At 44.5% G+C, this 22,670-nt stretch overlaps 1 protein-coding gene across 1 annotated transcript; it reads left to right on the forward strand.

Moving 5' to 3' along the window:
* Positions 1-6,404: 6,404 nt before the first annotated feature.
* Positions 6,405-22,006, forward strand: LOC133378749 (acetylcholine receptor subunit alpha-type des-2-like). The gene is given in 8 exon segments (XM_061613375.1): positions 6,405-6,538; positions 13,801-13,905; positions 14,842-14,909; positions 17,022-17,168; positions 19,775-19,939; positions 21,085-21,095; positions 21,790-21,951; positions 21,953-22,006. Coding segments are annotated over 8 exon segments (846 nt in total).
* Positions 22,007-22,670: the final 664 nt, after the last annotated feature.

A 22,670-nucleotide genomic window follows, 5' to 3' on the forward strand; every position in this document is an offset into this window, starting at 1 on the left:
GCCATTTCATTTTGGAATGCTTTTGACGCACAGGTGAGTTGGAGGCATTCCCTTTTCACTGTTATGTATGCTTTAGTCAATTTTGGTGGGACTGCTGTCGCTCACAGTTCTTGTTTATTTGCTATTTTAATTTCCAGAGAGGAGTGGCTGTGTTAGTCTGTTGCAGTAAAAGCAACAAAGAGCCTTGTGGCGAGAGTAAGGACCCCTCCAGGCAACTTATTTATTGAGCATTTTTCCTGATTTGCCCGCTTATGTGGAGGTTAGAATATATTCAGTCTTAACTGAGCATTTGTTCTGATTAATTTGTAGGGGAGATCATATGTCAATGAGCATTCATTTTTATTTGCTTGCTGCGTGTTTCTAAGTCTTCCTGATAATTCATCCCAGGCTTTTCAGTGTATTTCCCTGTCACTTTCCTAACTGCAAAAAAATTGTGGGCTGTTCTTTTTTAAAAAAATGGATTTGTTATGCTAGAGTAGCAGAGCACTTTAACCCACTTGAATTGCACAAGCCTAAATTTCTAGTATGAGCTTGAATACCCCCTGCAAAATAGTGACAATCTGGAGGCACCCTCACAAATGTATTTTCACATATGCTTTGGTTGATTAGAATGCTTGAATCAGATGAAATGGACTCTACTCCATGAAAGCTTGTGCTATCATAACATTGGTCAAGTCCTGAGGGTAGCACAAGACTTTTCTTCTTGTTTATTTGCTATATTTTAAGTTGCTGTTGTTTCGTTACTGTATTTTAAATTATTGTCACCAGCTCCTATGGGGGTCAGAATGTAAATATTTTAAAAAATAAAAATGGGAAAGGGATGTATTTAAGCAGCTCTGCAAATTATTCCTGTTATATGCAAGCCCGTGGTAAGATGAGGAGGCAAAACAAGATTATAAAGCATATAATTCTTAAGGAAGGAATCTGGACAGGAGGCAAAGCTGTACAAGTGCTGGCTGGTTGCTCCATGTCAGTGGAGCAGTGGAATCCATTCTGGGTTTTAGTCTGAACTTTCAAGGAAAGCACCTTGGACAGCTCCTTGAATGTTTGGACTAAAACCCAGCGCGAATTCCAAGGCCCCACTGACATGGAGCCACCAGCTGGCACTGAGCTACAATTAGACCAAGGTCTACTCCAACTGGGGTATGATGACCCTAGAATGCCCTGGGAAAAGAAAAGAAAGAAGGAGCGTTCAAAATTCCCATAGCTGATGAGGAAGTGGCCATGCAAAGAAAATTAAAACTGAGGCCATGGCTTTGAGATAATTATCCTTTTAAGTAGCCTTCTGTCTCAACATTTATCTGATAGAGCATTTTGGCAACATGCCTTGTTCTCCATTATCTATCACCCAGAAAGCCTCAGGCACTGAAAGGGCAATCCATTTTCAATGTGTGTATGAAATGTGCCGTTGCACTTCAATAATTGCAGCATCAGAAGCAGTGAGAGTCAAATCTGGGATGGAACTTCCACTTTCCATTAAAGAGATGGGCCCCTGCCAGTGTCTGCCACATCTCCAGTTGTTGCCTTTTTCTGAATCGTTCTCCCCCACGGTTTAGTTTTATTGGAAAACAAGCCAATCAGACAAATAGATGGAGTAGAATGGATTGAAGCTGCTCACCTTGCGGATTGCTTTTATTTCTTTGCAATGAAACTGCGGGACGAGGATGAGGAGGAAAAGTGAAGTGCCCTTCCAGACTGCTGCTATTTTCGGGTGGGGTTCAATCACGTCACCAGACATGTTATGATTGTTGCTGTATTGCTTGAAGGTTCCCACTGTCCTAGTGTTTTGCAAGAGCAGACATAACAGAAATACTTCTATAAATAAATAAACAAATTGCCAGCAAACTCAGGCACAATTAGAGTTTATTTGGAGCTCTTGCAAATGAACTTGTATGTCCACTGAAGTTCATTGGGCTGTTTTTGTGTGCTTTTTGGTGGGGGGGTCCCTCTCCTTAGGGTTTTTTCCCCCTAAAAGATTTTGTACTTCTGCAAAAATTGTGGTTTTCCCCAAGCCTGCCAATGCCTTCCTGTTGTAGAGGGATGTTGCCATTTTGGCTATCTAAGCAATGACATTCGGAAACAGAGATTGCCGTTTGCGTATTATGCTAATACAGCAGTAGAAGTGCCTCCTTCCTACCACGATGTGACAAAAGTGATTGGAACTCTCTTCCTGCTTGCATTTACAAGGAAAGCTTAATATTTTCAAACTTACTCCCAACCCAAGACAGCTTTCGTGCCTGACATTGACCAAAGTATACAGTGATTTCATCAGGGCAATGCTTAAAACTCACTGACCTTCCTCATCATTTAGCTCCTCTCACAGCCTGCTCAGTCTTGCCATTTCTCAAGTGTAGGAGAAGAATATGGAAGCCTTTGGTCTGTTGTGTCCTTTTTGCTTTATTCCCAGGTAAGGCCCGCAATGGGTTTTGCCTAAGCAAATATGGCATTCAACTGAATGCATTTCTTTGCAACAGCCAGGTCAGTTTCCCACGACGATGGTCCAAGGGATGGGTTAGTGGTGGTGAGAGCAGTGGTTTTGAATTCACAAACTGCCATCAATAATGGTCAGACAGTAGACCATAGAAAAGGCTGATTCTGGCTGGAGGGATGGTTATGAATAATACAGCCTTCTTTTCATTTTATTCTCCACAGGGGCTGTCTTCAAATGGGACTGTTCCCATCAAAGTGTGGGTGAGTATTTGAATATTTCCAATTAAGACAAACTCCTTTTATATACCAGACCCAAGAAGCGTTGGTGAGAACTTTTGGATGTCAACTTGGATTTTACTCTTTGTCTCTGTCCTGGCAGTAGTAAGAGGTCAAAATCCCTGATTAGCTGTACAAATCCCTGATTAGCTGTACAAATCCCTGATTAGCTGTACACTTCTGACAAGCAAGGAGGAAGGAAATGAATACTTTGGGCATGATCCAGGCAAAGCTAAGCATTTTTATGTTCCATTGGTTTCGGTTAGAGAGCTAAGCACATTCAACTGACCTGCCCTTAACTATGGCTGGATGGTGCTCCTCCTGCTTTTGTTTCTTTACAGGTAGAGAAGTTGCAAGTGATTACAACTTATTTTTCTGGCTTTATAAGGAGGCTTGAAGGGAGAGGCTGGTGGAGTGCTAGGGGCAGGCCATGTCAGGTAAGAGGAACTAGGGAGAGATGCGTAATATCTGTCCCCTGTTCCAGGCCTGTCCAGAGCCGAAAGATAACTGGGGGATGCTTGACTCCATACTCTGGAGTTCGATTGCTGCTGTGCAATGCTAGATCTGTTGCCCAAAAAACATCTCTCATCCACGATATGATATCTGGAGTGTATTACGGAAACCTGGCTGGATGAGGCCACTGCTCCTATCCTTGCGGCCATGTGTCCGGCTGGGTTCCTGTATGCACAGCAACCAAGGGCCAGTAGTCGGGAGTGGGAGTGGCGGTTATTTACCGAAGGTCCCTGGTTCTCACCAGGCCTCCTCTCCGTGAGACCAAGGTTGCTGACTGCTTGTACTGGAGGTTGGGCCCACAGGGCAATCTACGGATTCTGCTCGTGTACCGTCCACCCAGCTGCACAACAGACTCCCTAGCCAAGGTGCTGGAGGTGGTATCGGATGTCCGTGTTCAGTCCCCAAACTTGTTGGTATTGGGGGACTTCAACGTACATTCGGAGGCCATCCTCACAGGGGCACCTCGGGACTTCATGGATACCATGGCTTCCTGGGAGCTGCACCCTATTCCAACAGGGCCCATCCATGTAGCTGGTCATGCTCTTGACCTTGTGTTTGTCTCAGGAGAGGAGGGAAGTGATCTGAAAATTGGGGGTACATCCATCTCGCCCCAGGCGTCTGATGGATACAGATGGATTCCAGATCACTACTTGGTGAGGGTGGACTTTTTGGTGCCACAAACCCTCCGTGGGGGTAGAGGACCCATTAGGATGGTCCGCCCCAGGTGTCTGATGGATCCAGATGGATTCCTGAATGCACTTGGGGATTTTCTGGAACAGGCACACAGGCACTCGGTTGAGACCCTGGTGGAGGGGTGGAATGCTGCAATCACTGGGGCATTAGACCGGGTGGCTCTGAAACGCCCTCTCCCCCTGAATAGAGCTCAGACAGCACCATGGTATACTCCTCGGTTGCGAACTCTCAGCCGGGAGGTGAGACGGTTAGAGTGCCGGTGGCGGAAATCTCGCTCTGATGACGATTGGACATGGGTTAGAGTGGCTGCAGCAGCCTACCATGTGGTGATAAGGGCAGCAAAAAAAGATTTTTATGCTGCCTCTATTGCATCCGCAGAGTGTTGTCCCAGGAGGCTGTTCCAAGTGGTCCGGAGCCTGGTCAGTCCAGTTGCCCTGGAACCGATGGAACATGTTAAAGCCTCCTGTGATGAGTTTGCAAAGCACTTTACTGATAAAAACGATCGTATTAAGAGTGCTATTCCGTGCACTGTGGGCACAGTGAGCGAGCCAGAGGCGGCCAGCAGTGCTCTGATGGTGTGGGATTGGTTTCAGCTTCTTCCTTCTGATGAAGTGGACAAGGTGCTTTCAACCTTAAAGCCAACCACTTGCTTACTTGATCCTTGCTCGTTGTGACTCATTACGAGCTGCAAGGATAGACTGGGCAAGGGGATGAAGGTGGTGATAAATAAGTCCCTGGAAGAGGGAGTAATACCATCAGCCCTCAAGGAGGCAGTAATAAAACTGATTCTAAAGAAGCCCTCCTTGGATCGCCAAGATCTGAACAACTTTCGCCTAGTCTCAAATCTGCCATTCTTGGGCAAGGCGGTTGAGCAGGTGGTGGCGCAGCAGTTGCAAGTGCACTTGGAAGAAGCGGATTATCTGGATCCATTTCGATCAGGCTTCAGGCCTGGACATGGGACTGAAACAGCCTTGGTCACCTTGGTGGATGATATGAGGAGGGCGCTGGATAGGGGCGAATGCACCTTCCTTGTCCTCCTTGATTTCTCAGCGGCTTTTGATACCATTGACCACGGCATCCTTCTGGACCGTCTGGAGAGGTTAGGTATAAGGGGCACTGTATTGCAGTGGTTCCGTTCCTTCCTCTCTGGTAGGTACCAGAGAGTGGCATTGCGGGATGAGGTTTCAGATCCTTGGCCTCTCACTTGTGGGGTGCCACAGGGCTCTATCCTCTCCCCAATGCTGTTCAACATCTATATAAAGCCGCTGGGGGCTATCATCAGAGGATTTGGGCTGCAGTGTCACCAGTATGCGGATGACACGCAGCTGTATCTCTCATTCAAGTCCTCACCGAAGTTGGCTGTAGAAACCCTATCCAAGTGCCTGGAGTTGGTGAGTGGCTGGATGGGAAGGAATAAGCTGAGGCTGAACCCTGACAAAACCGAGGTACTGTTCATGAGAGACAAGGGAGGGTTGGGGGATGTTGACCTGGTGCTCAATGGGGTACAATTGCCCCTGAAATACCAGGTCCGCAGCCTGAGGGTCATTCTTGACTCCCAGCTGTCCATGGAGTCTCAGGTTTCAGCTGTGAGCCAGGCGGCGCTGTTTCAACTCCATCTGATACGGAGGCTGCGCCCCTACCTTCCCAACCATCTGGTCCCATCGGTGGTACATGCCTTCATTTCCTCTCACCTAGACTACTGTAATGCTGTCTACATGGGGTTACCCTTGAAAACAGTCCGAAAGCTGCAACTGGTACAGAATGCGGTGGCTTGCCTGATCAAAGGCAGCTGCCAGCGAGATCACATCACTCCAGTGCTGAAGGAGTTACACTGGTTGCCGGTTGTTTTCCGGGCCCAATTCAAGGTGTTGTTTTTGACCTTTAAAACCCTACACGGTCTCAGACCAGTCTATCTGAAAGAGTGCCTCCAGCTTCATCAGGGATACCACACAACAAGATCAGCCTCAAAAGGCTTTCTCTCTATCCCACCAGTTAAAACAGCTAGACTGGTGAGAACTAGGGAGAGGGCTTTTTCAATTGTGGCTCGCACTCTGTGGAATTCCCTCCCAAACAATCTCCGCCATGCTCCCGGTATGATGAGCTTCCGCCAGGCCTTGAAGACCTGGCTCTTTAGACAGGTTTTGGGGGTGGGTTAGGTTTTATTACTACTGTTTGAGATTTCAATGTTTAAATGTATTTGTATGTTCTTATTCTGTACGTCGCCCAGAGTGGCTGGACAACCAGCCAGATGGGTGACTAATAAATCTAATAAATAAAAAAATAAATTTGTGGTAAGGGCAATTTTTAACCCTATTCTATTATCTCTGGTTTGTTCACCTGAGCTTGAATCCTGGTAAGGCAGAGACACTGGGAGTGAGTGGTTCCTGTGTCCAAAAAAGTTGCATTCCCTGGATGGGGTTGTACTCCTTCTGAAGGAGCAAATATGCACTCTGGGGGTTCTCCCGGGTTCAGTTTTGTCACTGGATGCCCAGATGACGTCTGATACCAGGAGCACCTTCTACCAACTTCAGCTGGCACGGCAGCTGCAGCCAGTCCTGGATCAGAACAACTTGACCGCAGTAGTCCAGACACTGGTAATTTCAAGATTGGATTACTGCAATGCAAGGTGGGGCTTCTTTTGTGGTTGGTCTGGAAATTGCAGTTAGTGAAGACTGCTGCAGCATGATTGCTGACAGGAGTGAAATCCTGTTGCCATATTATACCTTTGCTTAAATATCTCTACTGGCTGGCGATTTGCTGGTGGGCCACATTCAAGATTTTACTATTTGTACATAAAGCCATGAATGCTTAGAGACAGTTCACTTAAGGGATCATCTTGGCCCATACATACCTATCTGCAGAACATGCACTTTTACAAGTGCCATGCAATGTTTATTTCACATTTGCATAGAGTCGAAGTTTCAGTGTGGCTGCAGCACTGTGTTTAGGGATTCTTGCCTATTAGCATTTGGCAGGCAACTACATCACACTAATTTAAATGCCTGCTAAAAATGTTATTATTTCAGAAAGTCTATCTAGGCACATTGTTTAGTTATGTCTACGTGTTTTAAAACTGTGCTCATTTTATCTATATATGGTACTGTTCTGTGTATGCTGCTTAGCGATTGTACACATTTTCCTAAATAAATCAACTGAGATGCTTTACACTCATCTTTTTGTTCACCCAACCCCATCCCCACAAACTAGAAATGGAGAAATGTATTTGTGTCTTGGAATTCCTCTGACTTTTGTGACATTATCCATCTTACCCTCCCAGCAGATAAATTCTGGGTGCCTGAAATCTCTATAGAAGAACAGTAGGGATGATTTATTCCACTGGCAACGTCTTTGAAGCCATGCTTTTTGTTTGTTTGTTTCCAAAGCTGTAGCCAGCTCGTACCTTCTAAATACTTGAAAAGTGTAACCTATAGATGAAATAATTCTTTAAGCTTTGGAAACACCCACAAATGGTTTGGTGAAATTAGTAGAAAAATTAAAGAATACATGCTAGAGATGTTAAAAAATTGTTAGATGGGAGGGGGAAGACACTGCCACCTAACTGTTTGGATTATTTGTGGTTTTTAGTCAATTTTGATCCCCGAGCAGTTTGCCTGCTTGGTTACTTTGGCAGTTTGTGTATACAGACAGTACATTATCAGCTTAAAACACAACTAGATAATTATTTTTTCTCAATTTGGATGGTTTGGGGGGAAACACATCAAAACACAGTATTTCATAAAAAACGACAGGATAGATATGGATTGTTGTTAATGTCATGTGTGTACCGCTTCCCAAACCAGTGGTGGAAGCACACTGAATGCAGAGTAAATTGGAGTATCAACACACACTTTGATTGAATATGATTTAGTCAAACGTAAGCACTTCCATTAATTTCAGCAGGAGAGAGGTAAGCATGATCTTAATTCTCCTGCTGAAATCATCCATGAGATATAAAAGTGCCCTGCTCTGCCATGGCTTCTAGATCTTGAGAAGGAACTGGAACAGGTTCAGAGGAGGGCAATGGGGATGATCAGGGGACTGGAAACAAAGCCCTATGAGGAGAGACTGAAAGAACTGGGCATGTTTAGCCTGGAAGAGAGAAGACTGAGGGGAGATATGATAGCACTCTTCAAGTACATGAAAGGTTATCACATAGAGGAGGGCTGGGATCTCTTCTCAGTCGTCCCAGAGTGCAGGACATGGAATAATTGCAGGAAGCCAGAAAGTTGGAAAGTTGCAGGAAGCCAGATTTCGACAGGACATCAGGAAAAACTTCCTAACTGTTAGAGCCATACAACAATGGAATCAATTACTTAGAGAGGTAGTGGGCTCTGACACCGGAGGCATTCAAGAGGCAGCTGGACAGCCATCTGTCGGGAATGCTTTGATTTGGATTCCTGCATTAAACAGGGGGTTGGACTTGATCGCCTTATAGGCCCCTTCCAACTCTACTATTCTATGATTCTATGAAGGCTTGGGTGCTTTTAAGAGTTACCAAGAAGAGAAGATTCTGTGTGATCATATGTGGTTTTTCCCACCCCTTCACATTCATATCAATAGTTCTTATGTGGGTCAGATCTGTAGCTTGTGTAGCATTTGATCTGTGAGCGGGCAACGGGCACTCTTTTTATTCTTCTGCTCTCTGTCCTGAGCCACCTCCACAGGTGACTTAAGCTTGCTGTCTCCTTTTTCAACTCCATAAGGGATAACAGTGTTCATCTGTTGCAGGTTAACCCATAAGGGAGAAGGGGGCAGGGGCCGTCAGGAGGATTGTGACTGGCAAGGAGGGACGTCATCCCTACTTCTTGTCCTGTGCCCCTAACAAAAGCTGCTGTTTGCATCAGGCATTAATGGGAACTAACCTCCCAAGGCAAATAGCGGTTTGAGGTTGGGATGGGAAGAGAGATTTTGTGGGAAGTGCAGTAGAGGAAGAGTTAAACTCTCCTCCTTGCTCACTAGGTCCCAATTCTGATAAGCCCCCCACTCACTGCCATGGTAGCCATTTTTGTTTCAAAACTCAGTTTCATTAAATGAAATCACCCATATACTGTAATTAGGGTTGCCAGGCTCAGGGCCTGATCCTGTATCTTTAGGAGAAGAGAAAGTCAGCCAAGTGCAGGTGTTCTTGCAACACTGTAATGGGAAAAACCACAAGGTAGAATTTCCCCCCCTGCACAACTTTTAAAGATACAGAAGACTGCTTGGAGGCCGGGCCTGGCAACCAAAAGGTCTTCTGTATCTTTAAAAGTTGTGCAAGGGAAAGAGAGAATTCCATCGTGTGGTTTTTCTCATTACAGGGTTGCAAGAACACCTGCACTTGGCTGACTTCCTCTTCTCCTAAAGATACAGGATCAGTCTCAGGCCCTGAAGCTGGCAACCCTAGTTGGAAGAGAGCAGCTGATATTGCCCTTTTTGTGCAACACATTTGTGATAATTGAAAATCACATGAGTTACATGGCAGATAAAGTACACATGTTCAGTTGAATGGCAGCTCAAAGCCTTTGGATGGAGAACTATACTCCCAGAAGGCTCTGTCAGTGGCTCTGTCTGTCTGTCTGTCTCTTTTTGTCTCATACAGAAAGACATAGGGAGGTTATAACTGTATGCATGTGGGCTCTGTACAGGTGATCACTTGCTTGTACAGTATGTAGGTTGAGGGTGGACTCCACTGCTTTGATCCTGTTCCTCTCCCATGCAGGTTCACTCACCATAAGTGCGAAGGGAACACAGAGATATGTGCACCAGCTCTGCCCTCAACATCCCCATCGGCTCTACCCAACCTTCCTGTGTTGATTGTGCAGGGTTCCAGTAGAATGTGTCTAAATGTGTTCAGCTGAACATGAAAATCATCCCCTTTCATCAGGTTTAAGCTGCAGCACATGACAGGTAGCAGTCTAGTGGCAAATTCAGAAGGGCAGGGTCCCTCCATGATAATCTCAGCCATGCCCCCTCATAGCCACACCCCCTTTCTCACTTTCCTTTGTCTCTTGTGCTCTGCCTGCTTCCCCACTCCACTACAGCTGACATCCCTAAGAGCCAAACATCATGTGTTAGCCACTGAGGCTAACCCACCTCCTTTCACTCTGATCCGCTCCAGTCAGTACAAAAGGGCAAGGACTCTTCTCAGTGGCTAACACACTCCGCTTTCATGATGATTGGCTTGTACATAGAGACCTTGCTGGGATCCTGCTCCCAAAAAAGAGGGCTATCCCTGATAGGGTGGTGCTAGCAGGAGTGGAAATATGGGGGAGAGGGGGGAGGGGGACTGGCATAAATAGCTTCTCACCCCCTCCAGACTTGTGTTGTGTAAAAAGGGTTACATATTATTAAACTGGAAGATTCTACTAAGACTAGCAGATAGGATAGAGAAAAATGTAGCATATTCTAAATAAGCCACAGTATTTTTTTTTCTGAAGTTCCTATCTTAACTTCAGATTTTCAAGTATGTCATTAGTACTGTTTGCATTATGATCGCCTTATAAATTAGACCTGTTTATTGAGCAATACATCCGGATCTGTTTGCAGGGAGGCTAGATTACTTTGGCTTTTTAATGAGCATTCATTCTGATTTTATTTATTTATTATTTATTATTAAATTTATTAGTCGCCCATCTGGCTGGTTGTCCAGCCACTCTGAGCGACGTACAGATAAAACAGTAACTAAAACAATTAAAAATTTAAAAACAGTACAAACTTAACCCGTCCCAAAAGCCTGCCTGAAAAGCCAGGTCTTCAGGGTCTGGCGGAAGCTCATTATAGACGGGGCATGGCGTAGATCATTTGGGAGAGAGTTCCACAGGGTGGGGGCCACTATTGAGAAGGCCCTCTCTCTAGTCCTCACCAGTCTAGCTGTTTTGACCGGTGGGATCCAGAGAAGGTCTTCTGAGGCTGATCTTGTTGAGCGGCATCCCTGTCGATGCTGGAGGTGCTCCTTCAGATAAGCTGGGCCACAACCGTATAGGGTTTTAAAGGTTAAGACCAACACCTTGAATTGGGCTCGGTACACAACCGGTAACCAATGCAGCTCCTTCAACACAGGAGTGATGTGATCTCGCCGGCGGCTGCCTGCGATCAGATGCGCCGCTGCATTCTGTACCAGCTATAACTTCTGAACCGTTTTCAAGGGTAACCCCACGTAGAGCGCATTACAATAGTCTAGGCGAGTGGTGATCAGGGCATGTACCACCGGTGGGAGCAGATGATTGGGAAGGTAGGGGCGTAGCCTCCATATCAGATGGAGTTGATACAGAGCTGCCCGGCTCACAGCCGAAACATGAGCCTCCATGGACAGCTGGGAGTCAAGAATGACCCCCAGGCTACGGACCTGGTCTTTCAGGGGCAAACGTACCCCGTTAAGCACCAGGTCTATATCTCCCAGCCTACCCTTGTTTCCCACAAACAGCACCTCGGTTTTGTTAGGATTCAGCTTCAGCTTATTCCTTCCCATCCAGCCACTCACCGACTCCAGACACTTGGACAGGGTTTCCACAGCCAACCTTGGTGAAGATTTAAATGAGAGATAGAGCTGCGTGTCATCTGCATACTGTTGACACTGCAGCCCAAATCTCCTGATGATTGCTCCCAGCGGCTTTATATAGATATTAAAAAGCATTGGAGAGAGGATGGAACCCTGTGGCACCCCACAAGTGAGAGGCCAGGGATCCGAAACCTCCTCCTCCAGTGCTACTCTTTGGTATCTCCCAGAGAGGAAGGAATGGAACCACTGCAATACAGTGCCCCCCACTCCTAACCTCTGCAGGTGGTCCAAGAGGATAGTGTGGTCAATGGTATCAAAAGCCGCTGAGAAATCGAGGAGGACAAGGAAGGCACATTTGCCTCTATCCCACGCCCTTCTCATATCATCTACCAAGGCGACCAAGGCTGTTTCAGTCCCATGCCCCGGTCTGAAGCCCGACTGAAATGGATCCAGATAATCCGCTTCTTCCAAGTGTGCTTGCAACTGCTTAGCCACCACCCGCTCAACTGCCTTGCCTAAGAATGGCACATTTGAGACTGGGCGAAAGTTGTTCAGATCTTGAGGGTCCAAGGAGGGCTTTTTTAAGATTGGTTTTATTATTGCCTCCTTGAGCACTGATGGCATTATTCCCTCTTCAAGTGATGCTTTTACCACCAGCTTGATCCTCTCCCCCAGTCTATCTTTGCAGCTCATAATGAGCCACGAAGGGCAAGGTTCAAGCAGACAGGTGGTCGGCTTTAGAGTTGAAACCACCTTGTCCACTTCATCAGAGGGAAGAAGCTGAAACCAATCCCACGCCACCGGAGCAACACTGATCACCTCTGGCTCACTCCCTGTATCCACAGTGTATGGAATATCGCTTTTAATACGATCGATTTTATCCGCAAAGTGTTTAGCAAACTCGTCACATGAGACCTTGTCATGTTCCACCAATTCCGGAGCAACCGGACCGACCAGGCTCCGGACCACTTGGAATAGTCTCCTGGGACAACACTCTGCAGATGCAATAGAGGCAGCATAGAAATCCTTTTTTGCTGCCCTTATTGCCACATGATAGGCTGCAGCAGCAGCTCTAACATGTGTTTGATCGTCCTCAGAGCGAGACTTTCGCCACCGGCGCTCTAGCCATCTCACCTCCCGCCTCAGAGTTCGCAACCGTGGGGTAAACCACGGTGCCGTCTGAGTTCTATTCAGGGGGAGAGGGCATTTTGGAGCCACTCAGTTTAGTGCCCCGGTGATTGCGGCATTCCAGCCCTCCTATTTGCAAGGAGGTTAGACAACATTGCCACCCCAAGACTATAATAAGCACAAATCATCATGAATGCCCAATTAAAAAAGAAATCTAGAGGGGCCCAGAGCAAACTTCAGCAGTTGAAACGGGTGCCTTAACTGGAGCAAGTGATTGCAAGTTTGTTGCTTACTCTCTGTTTTATCTTGGATTTTAATGGCAATATTTTAGGGCCAATGAAGAGAAGTCCAGAGCCAGCTCATTCCTTCACATTTCTTCCAGTTGAGATATGATGCAGTTCCAGGCTCTTCACCTGACTTCATCTTGCAGCCTACACATCTTCACATTTCCCTTTGAAAGCAGTCTTGCAACATCACAGTGCTCTCCCTCATGCTTTCAGGTAGCTGTAAATGGCACAATTTCTCTTGAGTCTGTTTGCCATTTGACGTCATGTGGTGCACCCTGGGCTGCACCACTTTTTTCTGGGCATTGGGGGTGTGTGTACACACCAAGCATTAATGCGCACATGGGTTGCACAGATCTGATTTTTCTGTATGCGTTTTTTACACATTCATGCACACACGAGCATTTTCAATGAAATGTAACCCACTTATATTCTGCAACTTACTGTATATTCAGAGGAATGCTGCCTCTGATCCCACAAGTAGTATATAGCCAATGTGACCCTTCCTTTCCTCATTCCATTTCCATTATGCAACCCACATGATCCCAAGCCACTGAGGAGAGCATACAGGCTCTTGGTTTTTTAAAAAAAACATCTGCCCTCAAAAAGCAAAATATAGGCAGTAATTTACCAGGTATCAGAAAACAGGAACTGTCCCTAATAAATATGAAGTTGGAGAAATTAGTGAACATTGTCTAATTTTTGCTCTGTAGTACAAAACACTTTAGAGTTTAAATCTTCTCTGTTTGGGTGGTGGAGGGGTCATAGGTTAAAACATTGGTTTTAAGCTCCTGTGCCTCCTGTAAGCCTGATGGAAAATGCAAGATCTGTTGGACTGCTGATGCCTTGAACCCCTCCATCCTAAACTCAGGTTGGAATGTGTGTAAATAAACAAACCATATTTCATAAAGACACCACAGCCTCCACTGACCTTCTTTCCAAGGAAACCAAACCCCTGGGTGAGCACAGGGACCCCTGGAAATCTCTCACTGCTCAGAGATTGGGGTGGCGCACAACAATATACTTAACCAATGGGGAGTGGAAGTTCAACAACACCAGTTTTTCCCACCAAATGATGACTAGTGTGCAGATGAACTATAGTGCATACTTAGCAGGTATAAGACCAATAAGTTGCCCATCAGGGCTTTTTGCTGCATTGTTTAATAGCAGAAATTCTATAGGTTGTATTGTTTATGCCTAAAAGGGGATTCTGTCACCACTGTCAAGGATTCTTCTTCATGAAATACTGTTAACTCACTAGTGGTCAAAATGTGCTGCCGAAGAACCTAGCAATAAACAGCTAGTTGCCTTTGGGACTCACTACCTCTTATTTTTCATTGCCCACTTTGTTGTAGATCCTGACCACCTGGGAAGGAGTCAGATTGTTTAGTAAAATATCCTTCAGGTTCCTGGACCACAATCTGGAGAACAGAATGGTCTCTTTTTTCAGACTTTATTCTGAGAAAGCGTGGGATTTCTTGAGTGCTTATCATCTGGGGTTCTTTAGTGAAAAGATCAGTAATGGGAGATAATACCCAAAAGACAGCTTACCTGTCAGTGTTGACCTTCAGTTGCAATGTGCAGCAATGGGAGGTGTTCTATGTGTTCTTCATGCACAGGTATTCAAGTAGGCCAGCCTTTCCCACACCTTGGTCCCCAGATGTTACTGAACTATAGTTCCCATCATTCCTGACCATTGGCCATGTTGGGGACCCAAAGGTTGGGAAAGGCTGAAGTAGGCAAAGGCGAGGCCCAAGAGAATCAACCAATTCCTTTCATGAACTGAGTATGCAACCTAAAACATGACTTGGAATCCTCTGCAATGCATGGAGGATCCCTGAGAGAAAGTCAATGTGAAAAGGAATATCTGAAGAATAAAGTTTGAGAGTCCCTAGATGACCAACTGGAACATCTGTTTCAGTTCAATGAAAAATAATCCCACTTGTCAAGGTTCAGAAAATTAGGGAGAGCTTTTTGCTGCAATCAAATCTCACTTTTGTTCTTGTTGTTGTCTTCGGGTGGTTTGTTTTGCTTGTTTTTAATCTCTCAACATTTTTTTATGCAGAGGCACCCAATTTTATATGTGCTCAATCTGATCATTCCAACATGTGTTCTTTCTGGATATGACTGTTTAAGAACATAAGAACATAAGAAGAGCCTGCTGGATCAGGCCAGTGGCCCATCTAGTCCAGCATCCTGTTCTCACAGTGGCCTACCAGGTGCCTGGGGGAAGCCCGCAAGCAGGACCCGAGTGCAAGAACACTCTCCCCTCCTGAGGCTTCCGGCGACTGGTTTTCAGAAGCATGCTGCCTCTGACTAGGGTGGCAGAGCACAGCCATCATGGCTAGTAGCCATTGATAGCCCTGTCCTCCATGAATTTGTCTAATCTTCTTTTAAAGCCGTCCAAGCTGGTGGCCATTACTGCATCTTGTGGGAGCAAATTCCATAGTTTAACTATGCGCTGAGTAAAGCAGTACTTCCTTTTGTCTGTCCTGAATCTTCCAACATTCAGCTTCTTTGAATGTCCACGAGTTCTAGTATTATGAGAGAGGGAGAAGAACTTTTCTCTATCCACTTTCTCAATGCCATGCATAATTTTATACACTTCTATCATGTCTCCTCTGACCCGCCTTTTCTCTAAACTAAAAAGCCCCAAATGCTGCAACCTTTCCTCGTAAGGGAGTCGCTCCATCCCCTTGATCATTCTGGTTGCCCTCTTCTGAACCTTTTCCAACTCTATAATATCCTTTCTGAGATGAGGCGACCAGAACTGTACACAGTATTCCAAATGCGGCCGCACCATAGATTTATACAATGGCATTATGATATCGGCTGTTTTATTTTCAATACCTTTCCTAATTATTGCTAGCATGGAATTTGCCTTTTTCACAGCTGCCGCACACTGGGTCGACATTTTCATCGTGCTGTCCACCACAACCCCGAGGTCTCTCTCCTGGTCAGTCACCGCCAGTTCAGACCCCATGAGCGTATATGTGAAATTCAGATTTTTTGCTCCAATATGCATAATTTTACACTTGTTTATATTGAATTGCATTTGCCATTTTTCCGCCCATTCACTCAGTTTGGAGAGATCTTTTTGGAGCTCTTCGCAATCCCTTTTTGTTTTAACAACCCTGAACAATTTAGTGTCGTCAGCAAACTTGGCCACTTCACTGCTCACTCCTAATTCTAGGTCATTAATGAACAAGTTGAAAAGTACAGGTCCCAATACCGATCCTTGAGGGACTCCACTTTCTACAGCCCTCCATTGGGAGAACTGTCCGTTGATTCCTACTCTCTGCTTTCTGCTTCTTAACCAATTCCTTATCCACAAGAGGACCTCTCCTCTTATTCCATGACTGCTAAGCTTCCTCAGAAGCCTTTGGTGAGGTACCTTGTCAAACGCTTTTTGAAAGTCTAAGTACACTATGTCCACTGGATCACCTCTATCTATATGCTTGTTGACACTCTCAAAGAATTCTAATAGGTTACTGAGACAGGACTTTCCCTTGCCGAAGCCATGCTGGCTCTGCTTCAGCAAGGCTTCTTCTTCTATGTGCTTAGTTAATCTAGCTTTAATAATACTTTCTACCAGTTTTCCAGGGACAGAAGTTAAGCTAACTGGCCTGTAATTTCCGGGATCCCCTCTGGATCCCTTTTTGAAGATTGGCGTTACATTTGCCACTTTCCAGTCCTCAGGCACGGAGGAGGACCCGAGGGACAAGTTACATATTTTAGTTAGCAGATCAGCAATTTCACCTTTGAGTTCTTTGAGAACTCTCGGGTGGATGCCATCCGGGCCCGGTGATTTGTCAGTTTTTATATTCTCCATTAAGCTTAGAACTTCCTCTCTCGTTACCACTATTTGTCTTAGTTCCTCAGAATCCCTTCCTGCAAATGTTAGTTCAGGTTCAGGGATCTGCCCTATATCTTCCACTGTGAAGACAGATGCAAAGAATTCATTTAGCTTCTCTGCAATCTCCTTATCGTTCTTTAGTACACCTTTGACTCCCTTATCATCCAAGGGTCCAATTGTCTCCCTAGATGGTCTCCTGCTTTGAATGTATTTATATAATTTTTTGTTGTTGGTTTTTATGTTCTTAGCAATGTGCTCCTTAAATTCTTTTTTAGCATCCCTTATTGTCTTCTTGCATTTCTTTTGCCAGAGTTTGTGTTCTTTTTTATTTTCTTCATTTGGACAAGACTTCCATTTTCTGAAGGAAGACTTTTTGCCTCTTTTTCCTTCACTTCTGCCAGTTCTTCTGAAAAGATCAACATCAAGATCACATTGATCCTAGAAATCTCTTTTTTGTCATTGATTCTGCATAATATTCTGCCTGCCTCTTCAGATGACCCCCCTGTAATAGGTGGCAATCATGATTTCAAATGGGGCTACATTGTCAGGAAATAATGTATTATGTAAGAGCTATATAAGAGAATACACCCGAGGAATTTTTGCAGTACAATCCTATGCATGTTTGCTCAGAAGTAAGCACTATTGAGTTCAATGGGCCTGAAAAAAAAATGGACTGCCTTCAAGTCAATCCCGACTTATGGAGACCCTATGAATAGGGTTTTCATGGTAAGCGGTATTCAGAGGGGGTTTACCATTGCCATCCTCTGAGGCTGAGAGGCAGTGACTGGCCCAAAGTCACCCAGTGAGCTTCATGGCTATGTGGGGATTTGAACCCTAGTCCAACACCTTAACCACTACACCACACTGGCTCTCAATGGGCCTACTCCCAGTTAAGTATGTATAGGATTACAACCTCAGGCATCCTTCTGGAAAAATTTACACAAGGCAAATCTAACTAGGAGACATGGGATTATTTCTGCAATCAGGTAATCTCATTGGATGAACTGTGTAAATTAAAAACAAGGTTTTATTCGCCTAAAAGAGCTTACTCTTGATTAGGAGTTTCCTACATAAATTGACTTCCTGCTTCTTAATGCTTCTTTTGGTTGTATCCAACTAAATCACTGTGCATGTGAAACAGCAGAACTTCTCTCCCCCCCCCATCTTCTCTAGCGGTTTCCCCCAACCATCTAGAGCAGATATGGGGGTGGAAGAGAGCAAGGAGAATTTCCATTGTGTGCATGGAAGTCGTACCACATGTCTACTCAGAAGTAAGCTCCATTGAGTTTAATGAAACTTACTCCCAGGTAAGTGAGTACTGAATTGCAGCCTTAGTTGGAAACAACCCTATGTTCTGAGAGGGCATATGCCTTTCTCTATTTTGAAAACATAGGACAAACAAAGGACCTTTTTTCCTGAAACCAAGTGAGCTTAGGAACCTCTTTATCAAAAAACATCAGGGGCCATGTAAATTCTAGAAAAATTCCACTGTTATACAAGTGCCTTTTTGCCATATTCCTTTTTTAATTTTTAATGCCATGTTCATTTCTTTATATAAATTGCCAGTTCACTTGTTAATTACAGGTCTGTGCCATGTGGGTTTTCCCCCCTGTGCATACCCTAGTCAAAAGCTGTGCCCATCCTTCTAGGATTTTGCTCCCCAGAAATGATTTGGGTTATTGTATAAAGGGATGGTGCATGAGGTAACCTAAATAACTAGAAAAAAAACTAGTTGGTGGAAGTGAAGTTTTTTTTAAAGGGTTTAGGGTCCTTTAAACCCCATAACCACCCCATGAGTCACCCTCCTGTGTATTTCACACTTGGAAAATGGACATGGACTGCCTTCAAGTCGATTCTGACTTATGGCGACCCTATGAATAGGGTTTTCATGGTAAGCTGTTTCCAGAGGTGGTTTACCATTGTCTTCCTCTGAGGCTGAGAGGCAGTGACTGGCTCAAGGTCACCCAGTGAGATTCATGGCTGTGTGGGTATTTGAACCCTGGTCTCCCATGTCGTCGTCCAACACACTAACCACTTTTGCCCTGATTCAAGGGAAGTGGAATCATGCCCACTGTTCAGATGCATTCCAATGACTGCCTATATAGAACTTATGCACCTACAAATGTACACACGCATAGGGTTCTCCCCCCATTATTATTATTATTTATTATAGTAATATCCAGCCATTCCTCCCAAAGGAGCCCAGGGCAGCGCTATTTGGAACGGCTTTCCCAGGTTCTGAATGATGGGGAGAGAGCTGTGTACTCATACACCTGCATGTGTCTATGTTATGTGCAGAATCCCTATGCAGACATTCAGTGTTTGTACATTGAACGCACGTCAGGGGACTAGTATCATGGTGACAGGCTCTATTCCCAACCTAGGCTTTTTTACCAGTTCCCATTTGTGCTTGCAGAGCCTGCACCTGTACAATTTACACAGCCTGTGCAGGCAGTTCTGAACATACATCAGTCAAAAGCAGGGACAGTGTGCCAGGTCCTTCTCCCCACCATCCACACGTTCAGCATAATGTGTGAGGGGGAAAGTTTAAAGTGTTACTCAAAATCTTCCAAACAAAGGAAGTTAAAACAAAACTGTCACTCTGGTGGAAGAACTAATTTCAAAAGACAATGTTACACGTGTGTTTATTTATTTAAACAATGTATAGACTGCTTTTCAGGGCAATAATCAGTAATCAGGTAATGTCACTTTGAGATGAAGGCATGAAGGTCATATTGAAGTTGATCTAGTCACTGGCATGTCCCAGCTGGGAACTTAAGGTTATAAAATGCTTATGTTAAGCCACCATCTCTCCTTGACTACTTCCACACTAGGCATTTCATGTGGAATTGCAAACCTTTGTTCCCTCACTTTTTACAGGACATCCATATCACACTGTCAACCACTCATAATCACCCTGTATTTTTCCTGTGGTCCCTCCATCTTTTCTCCAGTGTCCCCATCCCCACAGCTAGATCACACCTTGTGATGTGAACAGAACATAGCAGGAGGTACACATAGAAAAAATGCAATGCTTTCAGCTTACAATGGAAGACCAATGCTAGGAACGCCTATCTAAAACCAGCCTTTGCCATCTCACTTTCTTTCATTTTGCAGCCAAAATTTTCATGGGTATTTTCCTGTAGATGGTTGCCAGCCTCCTTGAGAATTACGTGACAAGGTCTCTGAAGGAGATGAAACCTCCCTGTTGGTTTCTCAAATGCGAGAGGCTTATTTCCTCTAGAAAAAAGAAGAAAACTTCTGAAACTGTTCCTCATCCCGGTCAGTATTCACACAAAAAAATCAATATTTTTGTTGTACAGCCAATAACCCATACATTCCTGCACTGTGCTTTAATGTTTCAACCCTAACCTTTGAATAGTTTGTTTTCTTTGTCCATGAACACAGAAGACTGATAGCATATTTGAAATTCATACATCCACATCCACACACACCTGCGTAATTTACAAGTGTACATGTTGGGAGATAATATTAGCAAAGAGCAGCCAGCATATTTGAATATATATATACTTTGAATATATATTCAAAGTATATATATATATTCAAATATGCTGACTGCATATTTGAATATATATACACTTTGTCCACGAACACAAAAGACTGATAGCATATTTGAAATTCATACATCCACATCCACACACACCTGTGTAATTTACAAATGTACATGTTGGGAGAGAATATTAGCAAAGAGCAGCCAGCATATTTGAATACACACACACATATATACATATACTTATTTTCAAATGTATATGTTGAGAAAGAATATTAGCAAATTGCAGCCAGCACAAAGAAAAGGAAGGAAGGTGTAAATAATATATGCTAAAAGATATTGAAGTGGGTCCAGAGTTCTTAGTTAGGTCTAAAAGAGGATTCAAGATCTAAAAAGACCAAAGACCACTGTACTGTTGCGCACACCCCAGTCTCTGAGCAGTGTGAGACTTCCAGGGGTTCCAGCACTTATCCAGGGTTTGGATTCCTTGGAATTAAGATCAGTGGAGACTGTGGTGTCTTTAGGATATATGGTTTTATTTAAACATATATGCAACCTGAGCATAAGATGGAGGGGCTCATAGCATTAACAGTCCAAGAGATCTTGCTTCCCCATTAGGCTTGTAGGGGAATCTTCCCAGCCATAGCTTGGGGTTCAGCACAGACAGCAGAGCAAGCTTCTTTGCGTCTTTCTATTTCCCCAACTTCTCCTAGACTCTCTCACACACAAACTACTTGAGGTGGGTGTAGGGGAATTTTTGGCCTGCCAGAGCTTCTATAGCATCCTTTGACATTCAGATCAGCTCATTAACAGGCCCACTGATTCGCAGAGTGGCCTGGCTGAACGATTAGTTTATGGAAAGAACTAGTCTGAGCAGTTCAGCCGATCTCTCCAACACAAAATGTATCTTTTACAGACATAGGATTATAGGCTGGGAGGGGACTCGAAAACAATCCATCTCAACCCCCCAATCCTATAACAACAAGGATGGGCCTGCTATGATACTGAGTAAACACAAGTCTAGAAGCCTGGCAGGGTGATGGTATGAAAACAGTCGGAGGAAGCTGCAGGAGAAAAGCAATTGGCAGAGGGAGGTTTACATGCTCTGTTCCCTCTTGGACCTTCTTTGATGCACATGGCCTCCTTCCGAAGGTACTTTGCAAGGGAAAGGGCTCATTAGAACTTGATGATATGCAGATTCAATGCAGTGTGCAATTTACCCCAGATCAGTCCAAGCTGAGGTGCTCACACTGGAGAGAGAGAAGTACAGAGTCTGCAAAGAGCTTTTAAACCTTCCAAAAAAAGAATGACAGCAGACCAGGACATTGTTGCAGGGCCAGCTAATATCATTGCCATTCAGGCCTCATTAATGCAACTGATAAACAAACCAAGTTTGAGTACTGTGGAGATGCCATAGGTGTCCACAACAGAAGGGCATCCACTGGGAGATATCCCACAGTGAATCTGCCACATATCACCTGTGCAGTGTTTGTGCCTAAAAGAGTATAGAAATGCCTTATGAAAGAAGAAGTTGCCATCTGTTGCTGAGGCACAATATCAATACCTCTGGATCAAGACTTCCAACTACAAGCATTTGCTATGCTTGCTTCTCTGAGAGCAGGAAGAGCCCAGGGATCATACCCTGGCAGGCAAAGGAGATGCAAATAAAGAGCCTTACGTCTTTCTCAGAAGCATCTATTTGAAGGTGAAACAGATGAGGAAACAGTTGTCTGCCAAGAGAAGCCCAGTTCTGACTAATGCGAAATGGAACAGGATTGTGCTCATTATTGAGGAACTGTTTTGCTATGTTCGACTACTTCTTTCAATATTGTTTGTAGCCTACATTATTCTGAAATTGAGAAGTGAAATGTGACTGCGTGGCCCCTGTAAGGGGAAAAAATTGTTAGCTCTTACATAACAATAAAAGGAATTATTACACTTCTGACTCATCTTTTCCTCCTGGAAGCTCAAGGTGGCATATATGGATCTTGCCTCTCCTGTTTGATCCAGGTCAGGCTGAGAGACACCATACATTTAAAGTACATTGAAAGCACATTTTTTTTCCTGCAAAGAATCCAGGGAACTGTAGTGTACCGCTCACAGAGTAATTCTCAGAACACTTAAACTACATTTCCCAGGATTCTTCAGGGGAGATAATGTGCTTTAAAAGTATGGTGTGTGTGTACACAGTCACAGTAACTGGCTCCAAATGGCTCACGGCCCCTCCAGATTGATGGTTTTTTTGATGGTGTATTCTGCAACTCATTTTTAACACAATAACATTTCATTAGTGGTGCATTTCTTCTGCTTTATTCGTTGTTCTGCAATGCTTCCCCCAATGCAACCATATTATTGCTGTCTGGAAGGATTATAGCTCAACAAAAGCAAGACAAAAATAAACCAGAACATTTGTGTTGTAAGAAGTTACAGGATTCCAGCAGGAAGTTACAGGATATACACTGTTTGAAGCAGTGAGACCACCCCAAAACGTTTGCAGGCACA

Source organism: Rhineura floridana, chromosome 3 (assembly GCF_030035675.1).
Source record: "Rhineura floridana isolate rRhiFlo1 chromosome 3, rRhiFlo1.hap2, whole genome shotgun sequence".
In the NCBI taxonomy this organism is placed as follows: domain Eukaryota; kingdom Metazoa; phylum Chordata; class Lepidosauria; order Squamata; family Rhineuridae; genus Rhineura; species Rhineura floridana.